The 17,403-nt window shown below is 44.3% G+C and overlaps 1 protein-coding gene across 4 annotated transcripts in view; it reads right to left on the bottom strand.

Annotated features, from left to right (window-relative positions):
* FNIP1 (folliculin interacting protein 1) overlaps positions 1–17,403 on the bottom strand; it is a 199,862-nt gene that overhangs the window by 61,760 nt on the left and 120,699 nt on the right. For all 4 annotated transcript variants that reach the window (XM_063928214.1, XM_063928217.1, XM_063928215.1 and 1 more), the window contains exons 3-6: positions 16,068–16,205; positions 13,047–13,147; positions 5,793–5,867; positions 5,142–5,233 (exon numbers count right to left, since the gene is read on the bottom strand). In XM_063928214.1, coding sequence (XP_063784284.1) covers positions 5,142–5,233; positions 5,793–5,867; positions 13,047–13,147; positions 16,068–16,205 — 406 coding nt within the window. The remainder of the gene's footprint in view (positions 1–5,141; positions 5,234–5,792; positions 5,868–13,046; positions 13,148–16,067; positions 16,206–17,403) is intronic.

Below are 17,403 nucleotides of genomic sequence, written 5' to 3'. Positions count from 1 at the left end.
TTTCTGTGGGAATTTTGCCCATTCATTCTGTAGAGCATTTATGATGTCAGGCACTGATGTTGGATAAGAAGACCTGGCTCGCAATCTCCGTTCCAATTCATCCCAAAGGTTCTTGATGGGGTGGAGGTCAGGGCTCTGCGTGGGCCAGTCAAGTTCTTCCACATTGAACTTATCAAACCATGTTTTTATATCCCTTCCTTTGTGCACTGGAGCTCAGTCATGTTGGAATAGAAAAGGGCTTTCCCCAAACTGCTGCCACAAAGATGGAAGCATAGCATTGTCTAAAATGTCTTGGTATGCTGAAGCATTAAAATTGCCCTTCATTGGCCTAGCCCAAACCCTGAAAAACAGCCCCATACCATTATCCCTCCTCCACCAAACTTCACAGTTGGCATAATGCAGTCAGGCAGATAACGTTCTCCCGGCATCCACCAAACCAGACATACCCATCTCACTGACAAACAGAGAATTGTGATTCATCATGGCACAGAACACGTTTCCACTATTGCACAGTTCAATGTTGCTGTGCTTTACAATACTCCATCCGATGCCTGGCATTGCACTTGGTGATGTGAGGCTGCATGCAGCTGCTTAGCCATGGAAACCCATTCCATTAAGCTCCAGCCGCACAGTTTCTGTGCTTACATTAATGCCAGTGGAAGTCTGGAACTCCAACTATGAAATCAGCAGAGAGTTGGCGACTTTTATGCTCCATGCGCCTTAGCAGTCGTTGATTCCGCTCTGTAATTATATGTGATCTTCCCCTTCGTGGCTGAGTTGCTGTTGTTCCAAAACGCCTCCACTTTCTAATAATATCACTTACAGTTGACCATGGAATATCCAGCAGGGATGAAATTTCACGAACAGTCTTATTGCAAAGGTGGCATCCTATCACAGTACAACGTTTGAAGTCACTGAGCTCTTCAGAACGACACATTTTGTATCACAAATGTTTGCAAATGGAGACTGCATGGTTAGGTGCTTGATTTTATACATCTGTGGCAACTGGTCTGATTGAAACACCTGAATTCATTAATTAACAGGTGTGGCCAAATACTTTTGACCATATAGTGTATCTATGCATTACAATGTTTATGCATTATCAATGTTAACGTCAAACTTCTCTACAAGCTTTGAATAAAACCTGCACGTAGTTTTCTGAATACTGAATATAAGCCCAGTTAAACATTGTACAAAATGAAGTCTGTGGTTTTTAAAATGTACAGCTGTAGGGGTAACTTTACTATGCGATGGGTCTTCAGCCACTGGATTTTAAGGGGAAATAATATTAAATGCACGCCATTTTTTGTTGCTAATATTATTGCTCATTTAAATTTAGTGATTAAATAAAAGATGTGGCGGCTTTAAAAAGCACTGCATAGTAAATGTACCCTTACATCTGCACATTTCACGCTGCCAACAGCTGCTGTACAATGGTGGAAAACATTGGCTCTCCAGTTCTGTGCATGTTGTGCTCACTTGCATGTAATATCCACATGGTTACAAGTATATGACTGACCAAGCCAAATATGAAGTTACAGCAGAAGCATTTTATAGAGAAAAAGCGTTCACTAAAAGACAACATATTAAAGCACTTTGCTATACACTGTATTTAGCTGGCTACAAGAGAATGTTTTACGTAGGAGTAAATAAAATTCATTCTGTTCTATTTTTTTTTCTCATCAAAATTAAAATATATAAATGTGATCATTTATCCTTTGATTCGCTTATCTGATAAATACAACAAACATAACAGTTGTCATTAATCTCAGTTTTATCATGTTAATACAGAACTGCAATAAAAGGGACAAAATAAAATTACTCATTCCTCAATCAAATACAGAAGTTCTAAAGCAAAATGATTCCATCAAATCTAATTACAGATTTTTCAGATGAACTACCAGGCTAAAGAAGGGAAGAAAAATGATTCATAAATAAAACATTTTTTTTTCTGCAAACAGATGTAAAAGGACATATCAAACAATATGCAGTTTCAAATCACCTTTCAGTAACAATAAATCGAGATAAAACTCGGAATTATATGAGGTTATATGAAGATATGGCTGGATGGTTTCATATCACACTTCCCACCATCCCAGTTACTGCGATGTTTCATATCACACTTCCCACCATCCCAGTTACTGCGATGTTCCATATCACACTTCCCACCATCCCAGTTACTGCGATGTTTCATATCACACTTACCACCATCCCAGTTACTGCGATGTTTCATATCACACTTCCCACCATCCCAGTTACTGCGATGTTTCATATCACACTTCCCACCATCCCAGTTACTGCGATGTTTCATATCACACTTCCCACCATCCCAGTTACTGCGATGTTTCATATCACACTTCCCACCATCCCAGTTACTGCGATGTTTCATATCACACTTCCCACCATCCCAGTTACTGCGATGTTTCATATCACACTTCCCACCATCCCAGTTACTGTAATGTTTCATATCACACTTCCCACCATCCCAATTACTGCGATGTTTCATATCACACTTCCCACCATCCCAGTTACTGCGATGTTTCATATCACACTTCCCACCATCCCAGTTACTGCGATGTTTCATATCACACTTCCCACCATCCCAGTTACTGTAATGTTTCATATCACACTTCCCACCATCCCAGTTACTGTAATGTTTCATATCACACTTCCCACCATCCCAGTTACTGTAATGTTTCATATCACACTTCCCACCATCCCAGTTACTGCGATGTTTCATATCACACTTCCCACCATCCCAGTTACTGCGATGTTTCATATCACACTTCCCACCATCCCAGTTACTGCGATGTTTCATATCACACTTCCCACCATCCCAGTTACTGTAATGTTTCATATCACACTTCCCACCATCCCAGTTACTGCGATGTTTCATATCACACTTCCCACCATCCCAGTTACTGCGATGTTTCATATCACACTTACCACCATCCCAGTTACTGCAATGTAATTAGGAACTACATGGGAAGCTCAGTATTATTTTCATTAAGTGTTGCTATGGGTAGGGAAAATACCGGACAGAAAGTTTCCAAACCCGTCCAAAAAGAATTTCTATGTCATTTATAGCCTGCGAGGATGGGATAAAAGCCTAGAAGGGCATAAATATAACCAATCCCCACAATACGTAACCCCCTTGTTCCACTAACCAAATAAACAATTGTTTTGGGAATGGGTTGTGGAACTAAAGGGCCATATATATGGGGAAATGTGGGGAGGGATGTGTGCTGAGCGAACCGCTCAGCACACATCTCTCCCCCCACTCAGCACAGCGCGATGTGTGCTGAGCGTGCGGTGAAAGGAGAGGGGGGGGGGAGAACAGGGGGGGACGCTCATTTCACCCTGCTAGATTGAGCCTTCATGCAGGCCAATCTAGCACCAGCGATAGCGACGCGCGGGGCCGCGCATCGATGTTGCTGTGGGGGGTATACACGGAGAGATCATGCTTAAAATCTAAGCAATCTAGTCAGATTGCTTAGATTATCGCTCCGTGAATACCCCCCCCCCCCCCCCCCCCTTAAAACCAGTAAAATGCTCTTAATTGGGAGAACACTGCAACAGGCTTTGCTCCTTCAGAGCAGCAATAGGCATGAAACAATCAAATACCTACCCTACCAAGCTTTTGTTTGTGGCGAGAGCCATAGCCCCTGTACTGCAGCAAACAGAACATTGTGGTTTTGCCAGCAGAAGCCAGACCTCACAAGATAATTCTAAAAGTTGAGTCTACTGGCACATGTATGAATGGTTTTTTTTTTAGCTCTGTGCCTTGAAGAAGATCTGGCATGGGACCAAAATGTTGGCTAATGTAATGTATACTGGTGGCATGTACTGTAGTTAATAAATGACACATTTTTTGCATGCAGTGAAAAGGTGAGTGCCCTCCTTCTGCTTTAATATTTAAGCAAACTATGAGCCTAATTCAGACCTGATCGCAGCAGCAAAATATTTCTGTAATGAGCAAAACCATGTGCACTGCAGGTGTGGCAGAGATAACATGTCCAGAGAGAGTTAGATTTCGCCATTCCCAGGGGTTGGGGTGCGGTGGGCTGTGACCACCAAACTCAAATAAGCACATACAGAAAACCCTGCACTCTCCTAAGCAGTTTCATTCACCTTAATGCTCTAGTATACATCTGAATAAACAATGGGGTTTTGGTTTATGAATTGTACAATGCATGTAAGCTTGCGGCCCACTCCACGGGACCCCATTTCAACCGCAAGTCCTACTCTATGGGCCAATGCAGTCCATCACACCTGTTGGTGCTCATAACTTATGTCTTATATTCCAATGCATTTGTCAATAATAGCAAACCTTCTCAGGTATCAATACATATATTGTAATAAAATCAACCAGTGCAAACAACAGCTTCCCACAGTGTTAGGCCCGGGTAGCGTCACTTCCGCTTGCGGTATGCGTTCCACTGCAGGTGGAACGCAAGCCGCAATTGGGACTACCAGTACCACGTGGATCGGCGGGTTTTATATATTCTGGTAAACTGCAACTAACTGGTGAGTGCCTATATCTTTGGATATATATATATATATATATTAAAAAAATGGTGGCCTTGGGGAGCAGCAAAAAACAATTTAACCATTTCAAATATTCCCTTAGGATTGGTAACGTGGTTCTCTATTGTGGATATAAAAGATGGAGGATGAATCAAATTCTTCTTTTCACACACCACAGTACCCCCAATGATTTAATAAATTGCTGTCTCCCCCTTGTGGGGCGAGCTCTCTGACAGCCCGTTAAGCCCACTCCAAGGTCACGCTAGTACGACAACCAAAGCTTTTTGCCGAATAGGACTTCTTCAGGGGAAATGTAAGTACTTCCATAACACTTAATTCTGATATGGATTAGATGATCCTTTTGGCTGCACTGGATCTCAAAAGAATGACTGTTCTACTATGAAGGCCTAAATAAAGGCTTAAGCGGCCTGGTTTTACTTAATCAGAGATGATTCCAGTTTATAGTTAGCTCCCAGGTCAAAGCAGTTTAACAGACTAAAAACAAAGATGCCCTCCCCCAATTTGGGGGTAAACCCAAAGTGACACAGTTGACAAAATGAATACAACAGGCATGGGCACCGTAGTCTGACACAGCAAATAACCGATAACATTACCTATATTTCCGAGAAGTCCGTTCACGATGCTGTTGTTCTCGACCTTCAGCGTGTTGTTGTCGTGGCTTATGTACTCAAGGCTGTCTTGCAGTCTGTAATAAGGAAGCAACTAAAATGTACAAATGTGCTACTAATAGCTCACTCTAGCGTCAGAACAGGTGAGCCATTTTTAGCTCATGGTCGATGCTTGAAATACATAGGCATTCCTTTTATTTGTTTTAACAGAATATAAATTATAATTAGTGTTCATGCTAGGCTGTTTTTGCAGGGTGCTGTGCCCTGACCTTTTACCGACACCCTGCTCAATCAGGCTGCCCGGTGCCGATCTGCCGCTGCACGAATAGATGCAGTGCCCATGTGCACGGCATCCATTTACATTAAGAGAAGAACTCGGAGGAAGCCCAGCACTCCGTAAGTACTGGGCATAGGAAATGGAGGCTGCATTTTGTGCCAGTGACACCAGAATGACTTTCACAACAGACAATGATATCACCCGGCAGCTGTTGTACTCACATTGAATGGTCCAGAAACAGACATAAACCCAGTAACCTTGTGCGTGCTACACATATATATATATATATATATATTTACTATATACTCTCTGAACCTACACTTTCCAAGTAGCTTGGCATGAAATCAAAACCAACTCACGTGTTAAGACTTCCGTAGATGCTGCTCCCAGTCCGTGCAGTGAACACTTTGCTTAGCATCAGCTGAGGAGGTAAGCTGGATAGAGACAGACACATTTGTGGAGGCATTAAAGAGGCTGTCATCTAAAGGCTGCCAAACATGAACAGCTGTATTATACCAAGAGCACTAGAAAACCAAATCAGTTGTTTATAACAGCAACTAAAACAGTGTAAGAACTACAGGACACATACAATTTACTTATTTTGTTTCATTTTAAGGACTATTACCCCGACTTTTTTAGGGCATTTTGTGCCAAGCAGGCAGTGATGAGCTAAAAAGGGGCCTTTGTTGTTAGACTGGAGTATGTGCACATTGTGGATAGCAGACATTACTGATCCATGTGAGGCTATGCCAACTGCCAGTTCTGTGCATAAAACATACACTATGGTACCACAGGGTGAAATGTCATTTTACTAATCACAGACTTGTGATTGGTCCTTTCCCAGATGAATTACTGAGACATGGGCATTTAGCAGATTGATGCAAAAATAAGATTTTACTTACCGATAAATCTATTTCTCGTAGTCCGTAGTGGATGCTGGGACTCCGTCAGGACCATGGGGAATAGCGGCTCCGCAGGAGACAGGGCACAAAATTTAAAAGTTTGACCACTAGGTGGTGTGTACTGGCTCCTCCCCCTATGACCCTCCTCCAAGCCTCAGTTAGGATACTGTGCCCGGACGAGCGTACACAATAAGGAAGGATTTTGAATCCCGGGTAAGACTCATACCAGCCACACCAATCACACCGTACAACTTGTGATCTGAACCCAGTTAACAGTATGACAAACGTAGGAGCCTCTGAACAGACGGCTCACAACAATAACAACCCGATTTTTTTGTAACAATAACTATGTACAAGTATTGCAGACAATCCGCACTTGGGATGGGCGCCCAGCATCCACTACGGACTACGAGAAATAGATTTATCGGTAAGTAAAATCTTATTTTCTCTGACGTCCTAGTGGATGCTGGGACTCCGTCAGGACCATGGGGATTATACCAAAGCTCCCAAACGGGCGGGAGAGTGCGGATGACTCTGCAGCACCGAATGAGAGAACTCCAGGTCCTCCTTAGCCAGGGTATCAAATTTGTAGAATTTTACAAACGTGTTCTCCCCTGACCACGTAGCTGCTCGGCAGAGTTGTAATGCCGAGACCCCTCGGGCAGCCGCCCAAGATGAGCCCACCTTCCTTGTGGAATGGGCCTTGACAGATTTAGGCTGTGGCAGGCCTGCCACAGAATGTGCAAGTTGAATTGTGCTACAAATCCAACGAGCAATCGTCTGCTTAGAAGCAGGAGCACCCAGCTTGTTGGGTGCATACAGTATAAACAGCGAGTCAGATTTTCTGACTCCAGCCGTCCTTGAAACATATATTTTCAATGCTCTGACAACGTCCAGCAACTTGGAATCCTCCAAATCGCTAGTAGCCGCAGGCACCACAATAGGCTGGTTCAGGTGAAACGCTGAAACCACCTTAGGCAGAAACTGAGGACGCGTCCGCAGTTCTGCCCTGTCCGAATGGAAAATCAGATATGGGCTTTTATACGATAAAGCCGCCAATTCTGACACTCTCCTGGCTGAAGCCAGGGCCAGTAGCATAGTTACTTTCCAAGTAAGATATTTCAAATCCACCGATTTGAGTGGCTCAAACCAATGGGATTTGAGAAAATCCAAAACTACATTAAGATCCCACGGTGCCACTGGGGGCACAACCGGGGGCTGTATATGTAGTACTTCTTTTACAAAAGTCTGGACTTCAGGAACTGAAGCCAATTCTTTCTGGAAGAAAATCGACAGGGCCGAAATTTGAACCTTAATGGACCCTAATTTGAGGCCCATAGACAATCCTGTTTGCAGGAAATGTAGGAATCGACCCAGTTGAAATTCCTCCGTCGGGGCCTTCCTGGCCTCACACCACGCAACATATTTTCTCCCAATGCGGTGATAATGTTGTGCAGTCACCTCCTTCCTGGCTTTTACCAGGGTAGGGATGACCTCTTCCGGAATGCCTTTTTCCCTTAGGATTCGGCGTTCAACCGCCATGCCGTCAAACGCAGCCGCGGTAAGTCTTGGAATAGACACGGTCCCTGCTGAAGCAGGTCCCGTCTTAGAGGTAGAGGCCACGGATCTTCCGTGAGCATCTCCTGAAGTTCCGGGTACCAAGTTCTTCTTGGCCAATCCGGAGCCACGAGTATCGTTCTTACTCCCCTTTGCCGTATAATTCTCAGTACTTTTGGTATGAGAGGCAGAGGAGGAAACACATACACTGACTGGTACACCCATGGTGTTACCAGAGCGTCTACAGCTATTGCCTGAGGGTCTCTTGACCTGGCGCAATACCTGTCCAGTTTTTTGTTGAGGCGGGACGCCATCATGTCCACCATTGGTCTTTCCCAATGGACCACAATCATGTGGAAGACTTCTGGATGAAGTCCCCACTCTCCCGGGTGCAGATCGTGTCTGCTGAGGAAGTCTGCTTCCCAGTTGTCCACTCCCGGGATGAACACAGCTGACAGAGCTAACACATGATTTTCTGCCCAGCGAAGAATCCTTGCAGCTTCTGCCATTGCCCTCCTGCTTCTTGTGCCGCCCTGTCTGTTTACGTGGGCGACTGCCGTGATGTTGTCCGACTGAATCAACACCGGCTGACCCTGAAGCAGATGTTTTGCCAGGCTTAGAGCATTGTAGATTGCTCTTAGCTCCAGTATATTTATGTGAAGAGAAGTCTCCAGGCTTGACCACACGCCCTGGAAGTTTCTTCCCTGTGTGACCGCTCCCCAGCCTCTCAGGCTGGCATCCGTGGTCACTAGGACCCAGTTCTGTATGCCGAATCTGCGGCCCTCTAACAGATGAGCACTCTGCAACCACCATAGCAGAGACACTCTTGTCCTTGTGGACAATTTTATCCACTGATGCATCTGCAGATGCGATCCGGACCATTTGTCCAGCAGATCCCACTGAAAAGTTCGTGCATGGAATCTGCCGAATGGAATCGCTTCGTAAGAAGCTACCATTTTTCCCAGGACTCTTGTGCATTGATGCACAGATACTTTTCCTGGTTTTAGGAGGTTCCTGACTAGATCGGATAACTCCCTGGCTTTCTCCTCCGGAAGAAATACCTTTTTCTGAACAGTGTCCAGAATCATCCCTAGGAAAAACAGACGTGTCGTCGGGATCAGTTGGGATTTTGGAAAATTCAGAATCCACCCGTGTTGTTGGAGCACTACTTGGGTTAGTGCTACTCCGACCTCCAGCTGTTCTCTGGATCTTGCCCTTATCAGGAGATCGTCCAAGTAAGGGATAATTAAGACGCCTTCTCTTCGAAGAAGGATCATCATTTCGGCCATTACCTTGGTAAAGACCCGGGGTGCCGTGGACAATCCAAACGGCAGCGTCTGAACTGATAATGACAGTTTTGTACCACGAACCTGAGGTACCCTTGGCCTGTTGTAGGAGGGGTACCTTGACTAACACCTGCTGAGAATACAGCTTGTGAATGGCCTCCAATACCGTCGCCCTGTCGGAGGGAGACGTTGGCAAAGCAGACTTTAGGAAACGGCGAGGAGGAGACTTCTCGAATTCCAACCTGTAACCCTGAGATACTACCTGCAGGATCCAGGGGTCCACCTGCGAGTGAGCCCACTGTGCGCTGAAATGTTTGAGGCGACCCCCCACCGCCCCTGAGTCTGCTTGTAAGGTCCCAGCGTCATGCTGAAGCCTTTGTAGAAGCCGGGGAGGGCTTCTGCTCCTGGGAAGGAGCTGCTTGTTGCAGTCTCTTACCCTTTCCTTTGCCTCGGGGCAAATAGGAATGTCCTTTTGCTCGTTTGTTCTTATAGGAACGAAAGGACTGCGGCTGAAAAGCCTGCGGCTTTTTCTGCTGGGAGGTGACCTGGGGTAAAAAGGTGGATTTTCCGGCCGTTGCCGTGGCCACCAGATCCGATAGACCGACCCCAAATAATTCCTCCCCCTTATACGGCAATACTTCCATATGTCGTTTGGAATCCGCATCACCTGACCACTGGCGCGTCCATAAACTTCTTCTGGCAGATATGGACATCGCACTTACTCTTGATGCCAGAGTGCAAATATCTCGCTGTGCATCTCGCATATAAAGAAATGCATCCTTTAACTGCTCTATAGTCAGTAAAATACTGTCCCTATCCAGGGTGTCAATATTTTCAGACAGTGACTCCGACCAAGCCACGCCAGCACTGCACATCCAGGCTGAGGCGATTGCTGGTCTCAGTATAACACCAGTATGTGTGTATATACTTTTTAATGTATTCTCCAGCCTCCTATCAGCTGGATCCTTGAGGGCGGCCGTATCAGGAGACGGTAACGCCACTTGCTTTGATAAGCGTGTGAGCGCCTTATCCACCCTAGGAGGTGTTTCCCAGCGCGCCCTAACCTCTGGCGGGAAAGGGTATAATGCCAATAACTTCTTTGAAATTAGCAGTTTTCTATCTGGAGTAACCCACGCTTCATCACACACTTCATTCAGTTCCTCTGATTCAGGAAAAACTATCGGTAGTTTTTTCACACCCCACATAATACCCCTTTTTTTTGGTACTTGCAGTATCAGAGATATGCAAAGCCTCCTTCATTGCCGTGATCATAGAACGTGTGGCCCTACTGGAAAAAACGTTTGTTTCTTCACCGTCGACACTGGATTCAGTGTCAGTGTCTGGGTCTGTGTCGACCGACTGAGGTAAAGGGCGTTTTACAGCCCCTGACGGTGTCTGAGACGCCTGGACAGGTACTAACTGGTTTGCCGGCTGTCTCATGTCGTCAACCGACTTTTGTAGCGTGCTGACACTATCCCGTAATTCCATAAACAAAGCCATCCATTCTGGTGTCGACTCCCTAGGGGGTGACATCACCATTACAGGCAATTGCTCCGCCTCCACGCCAACATCGTCCTCATACATGTCGACACACACGTACCGACACACAGCAGACACACAGGGAATGCTCTGATAGAAGACAGGACCCCACTAGCCCTTTGGGGAGACAGAGGGAGAGTTTGCCAGCACACACCCAAGCGCTATAAATATATATAGGGACAACCTTAATAAGTGTGTTCCCTTTCCTTTATAGCAGCTCAAATATTATAAATATCGCCAATAAGTGCCCCCCCTCTCTGTTTTTACCCTGTTTCTGTAGTGCAGTGCAGGGGAGAGTCCTGGGAGCCTTCCTCGCAGCGGAGCTGGGCAGGAAAATGGCGCTGTGTGCTGAGGAGAATAGGCCCCGCCCCCTTTTCGGCGGGCTTCTTCTCCCGGTTTTTTTTGGAACCTGGCAGGGGTTAAATACATCCATATAGCCCCAGGGGCTATATGTGATATATTTTAGCCAGAATAGGTATATTACATTGCTGCCCAGGGCGCCCCCCCCAGCGCCCTGCACCCTCAGTGACCGCTGGTGTGAAGTGTGCGGAGAGCAATGGCGCACAGCTGCAGTGCTGTGCGCTACCTCATGAAGACTGAGACGTCTTCTGCCGCCGGTTTCTGGACCTCTTCTCTATTCGGCATCTGCAAGGGGGTCGGCGGCGCGGCTCCGGTGACCCATCCAGGCTGTACCTGTGATCGTCCCTCTGGAGCTAGTGTCCAGTAGCCTAAGAAGCAAATCCATCCTGCACGCAGGGGAGTTCACTTCTTCTCCCCTAAGTCCCTCGTTGCAGTGAGCCTGTTGCCAGCAGGACTCACTGAAAATAAAAAACCTAACAAACTTTTTCTAAGCAGCTCTTTAGGAGAGCCACCTAGATTGCACCCTGCTCAGACGGGCACAAAAACCTAACTGAGGCTTGGAGGAGGGTCATAGGGGGAGGAGCCAGTACACACCACCTAGTGGTCAAACTTTTAAATTTTGTGCCCTGTCTCCTGCGGAGCCGCTATTCCCCATGGTCCTGACGGAGTCCCAGCATCCACTAGGACGTCAGAGAAATATAAAATCTGTTGGTATCGGGTTTCCTAATGCCAACATGAGAATGTCGACATGGCCATTATGTAGATACAGACCACGTTGGCACTCATGAAATATCCAGATGGCCGGAATGTCGACCCAGTTTTATTTTTTATGTCAGTTTATCCATAACTTAAAGTGTAATGCAAATGTCAACATTTTTACCATGTCGACATGAATACCAACGTGATGACTGTTGACCAACTGGTGTCGATTTTATGAATGTCAACATTGTCAAAGTCGACTTTATTACTGCATCCATTGGCAACAGCGTGGACAATTTTCTCCTGCCTGCCAAGTCCTTGTGGCTCTCTCAGGGGTCTACTCATGAAGCAGTTAAAAGAGTGTACAAAAGGACCCGTGGATAAGTTGCCCATGGCATCCAATCAGCTTTGAAGGAAGACTTTATCATGTACATTTTATAAACTGTAACAGAGGTGCAGATTGGTTGCCAAGGGCAACTTCTCCACTGGTCTGCTTCTCCACTCTTTTCACTGCTTTATGAATAGACCCTTCAGTGCCTCATCACCAACCTTTAAAAAAAAAAATTGACATAACAAACAAATAAATGTTAAAAATAGCTTTGCAAAGCATTACAAGAAATTTTCCATACATTGCATACACCATATATTTATTATCCATATTATTGTGATAGGTTGGCTGCTGCAAGGAATAACCAATACATTATACACTGTTAGCACAATATGGTAATACAAATCTTTCTCTTTATAATTTTTTTTTTTTAAATAGACACATGCAGTATATTGGATTTAATATGCAGCCAATCACATAGCTATTCTGTCTGTGGGAGATCTGGTTCTAATGATCTGTTCAGAATAGCTGAATAAGTTACAGTACTTGACCTGTATGAAGTCACAGAGCTTCTATCACACATTGCAATAACACACATAGGCCCCATTTAATAATAAGTCTTATTACCAGCTGTATATTTCATCTAGTATCGCAGTGATACTAATGAATATGGCATTATTATCACTAATCAAAGCAATTTGTGCTTCATAAAACATATAATTTATACTAACTAAATGACTAACAATGTGGGGTTATAATTAGTTTTTGCAACCCACAATTTTTTTCCTTTTCTTAAAAATCTGAATGTTGCCTGTTCACGTTTCTCAGTGCTCCTGTGTACAGTACAGTGTACAGTGCTCCAGTGTACTGCACTGCTCACATCTGTACATGGTGTGCTCGCCTGCCCCTGAATACGATATATGGGCAGGCAAATAAACCTACCGTATCTGGTGAATTTTCAGAGTGGAGCCTTTGTAACTCATGGCCACAGACCCAAACATCATCTCTCCAAGCATATTGGCGTCTGAGGAGCATCGAGAGCTCTACAATATAAAGGAAACAATCACAGACCATCAGGGCTGTTTCTTTATACAATTAGCCTGGATTTACAATCTGTCAGTTCTAACATGTCAAACAGTAATTAACCTTTTCAGCAAGCATTTTAATTATGTGACACTTCTTCTAATGAATGTTAATACCAAAGTTATGAGATATGCTAGCAACATTTTTACTATGGTAACTTAACACGTATTTGCTTGCTTGCCTTATAGCTGGTTTACAACTATTATATATTTGCAGACTAATTTAGATTTCACTCATTTCTATACACACACATACATACAAACATACACACACACACACTGTACAAAAAGAAATCTAATACTACTAAAATGACACAGGGAGCTACCTTCCGCCACCTAGTACGCAATAGCTGACACTCTCCCTACGCAGGCATAATGAAAGTATCCCCTTTGGGCAAGAAATTAGATTGCACAGGAATGCACTATGCAGCAAGCCATTCACATACCATACCTGCCGTTAAACTGTAACCCACTGGACGGTGCTAGCTACGGTTATTGCTTTATTAAGCCCATTAGGTTTACATATAATGATTTGAAGAGAGTTGACAAAAAGTTGTTTCATTTGTTACTATTTTAGAAGCATAATTTAAGTTTGTGCTGAAGAACGTTGCTACACAGCTGTCTGCTGAATGAGAAGCAAATTCACCAGTGTAATCCCTCACTTATAGTACAGTATATTGCATTTTATTTCATGTCCATAACTTCGGCTGCTTCCATTGAGTTACACAATACATTTTTACTAGGGTGCTCTGTGCTTCGTATGACGCACAAGAGGGCTGTACTACTGTATACTGTATGCTGCTTTGTGTTATCAAGTTACAGTGACTTGTGCAAGTCATATCCTCTGGGTCACGCTAAAATAATCTTAAGCGCTGTGGAGGAATCAGATATGAAATAAGTCTTCCACTGTACGTGCCGGAGATGTGTATAATTATAATGGAGTGTAAAGTAGCACATATAAACTATATTTTACTAAAATAGAACAATAGCAATAATTCTCATCACATATTTTCAAACACACATACATTATCCTGTAAAATGACAGTTATGATAGGTTGGTACTTTATCTCTCTCCGAGTTTGATAAATCTGTCCCTAAAACCTTTGGATATCACTTTAACCTTAAAAGTAAGCATTGGCGTTATTATTGCATTTCTGTTCACAGGTAAATGCAGATTTCAGATGTGCGATAATCTCCAATAAATGATAATTTGTGTCTGCATAATAAGGAATGTAATATCTTAGCTTAGACCGCTCAGGACAGAGTGCCTATTCTAATAGCAAAATATATCACCCCCAGCTTTATTTAACAAAGACAAACCTAAAGGATTACAAAGCTGGAGCAGTAGGTCTATTGGACTATTTTGGGGACGCTGTAATAAGACTCTTGTGATCTCTGCAAGTTCACTTGACAGGAAGAATATTTATCTGTGTCAGATGACTGCCTTCTCCACAGGCCAAAATCCCTTCTCTTATGTAAAATGTAACTCAAGCCAAGAGAGGAGATCCCGGACCAAGAGCCAGATGAACAACTCAGCATTCACAAGTCACATGCTCTTGTCATTTTTAACTCTTATTCTGGTGTTGGGGGTAGGAGAGCATCAATCATACAGACAAACACTGTTACAGTCAGCATTTCACTACAGGTCTACCCTGCTGTTAGTGCAAGATAGAGGTGTCTTTCTATGGTGGTTTCTTCCAAAGTACTCACAATGCATCAGTCCATAAGACTGGTACAGTGTGCATGAGCACATATGAACTGTATGCAATAGTATTCACATGCGTAGCATGCACACTGACTGCATATCACAGTAACATTAATCCTGTGCACCACTGAGACAATGGGGGAGATTTACCAGAAATTGGAGAGAGATAAAGTACCGACTATCAGCCCCTGTCATTTCTGAAACACATCCTGTAACATGGCAGTAAAAACGGATTGGCTGATATTTTTTCCAATGTTCGATACATAGGGGTATATTCAATTAGGGTCGGATCCATTCCGACATGCATTTGTTGAAATGGATCCGACAAGGGCTATTCAAAGCCCATCTCAATTCTACTTTAAAAAAGTCGAATTGAGATGAGGGAGGACAGCCGCGGGCAGACGGAGGACAGCAGCGCTGCAGGAGGATGTGGCACAGTCGCCAGACATCACGGCAGCGTCCACCCGGCTCCAGCAAGTAGAACCTCACTTGCTGGAGCCAGGTGGACGCTGCCGTGAGCGGAAGCTATTACGCATCCTCCTGCAGCGCTGTGCTGTAGCGCTGCTGTCCCCTATCTCCCCGCTGCTGTCCCCCATCTGGCTGCACCCCCCTTCTCCCCCTCTCAGGTCACAAATCTCAGTTCGACTTTTATTTAAGTCAAACTGAGATGGTCGGAAACGAGGCCAAAACCTGTCGGCCCCGTTTCCCGCAGAAGTACGCGAATCGGCAGCTATACCGCCAATTCACGTACTATTCAACAAGTCGAATTCCCTGTCTTGTCGAATAAAAATGCTCGGGACTGAATAGGCCGGAACACCTTCCGACCTGAAAAAGTCGAAAACTGACGTCTTTTCGACAAGACGGCAGTTTCGACCTTAATTGAATATACCCCATAGCCTCCATCCTTCCATTTTTGTCACATATTTGATTCTTCACATTAACTGCAGCTGAATTAAAACACTGTATATAGCATAGGGATCACGGATCCCTATATTAGCTTTATTTTTCTAAAGTGCAACAGAGGCAAATGTTAGAGAAAAAAAAATACATCAGCAAAACATTGCATAATAATCAGTTGCAAAAGGTTACATTTTTTGTATGGGTAAAAAAGACATCAATATAAGAAACTTGTGGCAGAAGGTAAAATAAAAGCTTTTACCCAATGAAGTACACTACCTGGTATTTTGGGCATTGTTCCTTTGTGTCAGAAGCCAGAGAATTAGCTGAACTGTCCAAAGACGTTGAGCTGTCTCCTCCAGGTCTTAGCTGGCACCATGTCCCAAACACCCTCACTGGAGCGTCACTCACAAGTTTCTGTGAAGAAAGAATGGAAAGACAAATGTTAGCTTATGATATTGAACATCGTTGAAGGGAGAAAAAAAACAAAACTATATACAAATGTTTTCATTCTGGGAGTGAACTGAAGGACAAATACTGCTCGTTCATCTATGCGATATGAGTGTGTACCCGACGCCTGCACTCAGGGAAAGCAGCCATTTTTTGGGGGCCAAACAAATATTCAGCTTACTTATTTACTAGGGACTAGATAATCACTGCAGTATGACTCACTCTGCGCACGACTTAAATGGACAACCACTGCTTACATCAACCCTGCCCTCCAATGTATAGTAAATGTGAATTTTTGTGTGGTGGAGAATTAGTACATACTGGAGACTTAGTACATACTTGCCTACTTTCACAGGATAACAAGGAGACTGAAATTTTGGGGAGCTCTCCCGGACTCACAGCTTGATGACCTGGTTTGCTGTCAATAGTGCCACTGAGCAGCTGAACACAAGGCCGCGATCCTTCTGCAGCTCTCATAATTTAGTACAGTCTGATGTGTACATCAGGAGTGTGATTATGCCGCTGAATAACAGGAGATTGAATACAGCTGCAGTAGGAACACTGTCATTTTGAAGGCTCATTGCCTTATTCAGCTTCAGTTGCAAAATTGCTAATACGCTAATCAGCCAATTATTGGATAGCCATGCATGCACTGCGACCGCATTGCACGTGCATGGACTTTCACAATGCGAGGGGGCAACCGGTATTCTTGATGATACTCGATATCTGTGATGCATTTGCATCAAAGGGCGGCGCTTCCCATGCAGGGCGGCCCTCAGCATGCCATTTTTAGCAGAAATGCTACTGAATGAGATCCTCCGAGCGGCCCTGAAATGTGTATGTGACATATGAGAAAGCAAGTAAATGTGAATGCCTTTTTCCCCATCTGCACTGAAAATGAATACATAGAAATGAAGATCACCAGTAGCAATGGAAGTGGTTTGGCACATCTATTAACAAGATGCTGTGAAGTCAATAATCCGCCTTGTTACACTGCCAGCTTCTATATCCATGTGAAATGTCACTGGACCGGTCTCATTTGCAGGATAAGCACAACCTCAGACTCAGGCAGCAGCTCCATATCAATCAAATATCACACTGTGCAAACATGACACTATATCAAGTTTAGGGGGTATATTTACTAAAGTGCAAGTTTTTAGATGTG

Source organism: Pseudophryne corroboree, chromosome 6, assembly GCF_028390025.1.
Source record: "Pseudophryne corroboree isolate aPseCor3 chromosome 6, aPseCor3.hap2, whole genome shotgun sequence".
Taxonomy (NCBI): domain Eukaryota; kingdom Metazoa; phylum Chordata; class Amphibia; order Anura; family Myobatrachidae; genus Pseudophryne; species Pseudophryne corroboree.
This window is presented reverse-complemented; position numbering and strand designations above follow the sequence as displayed.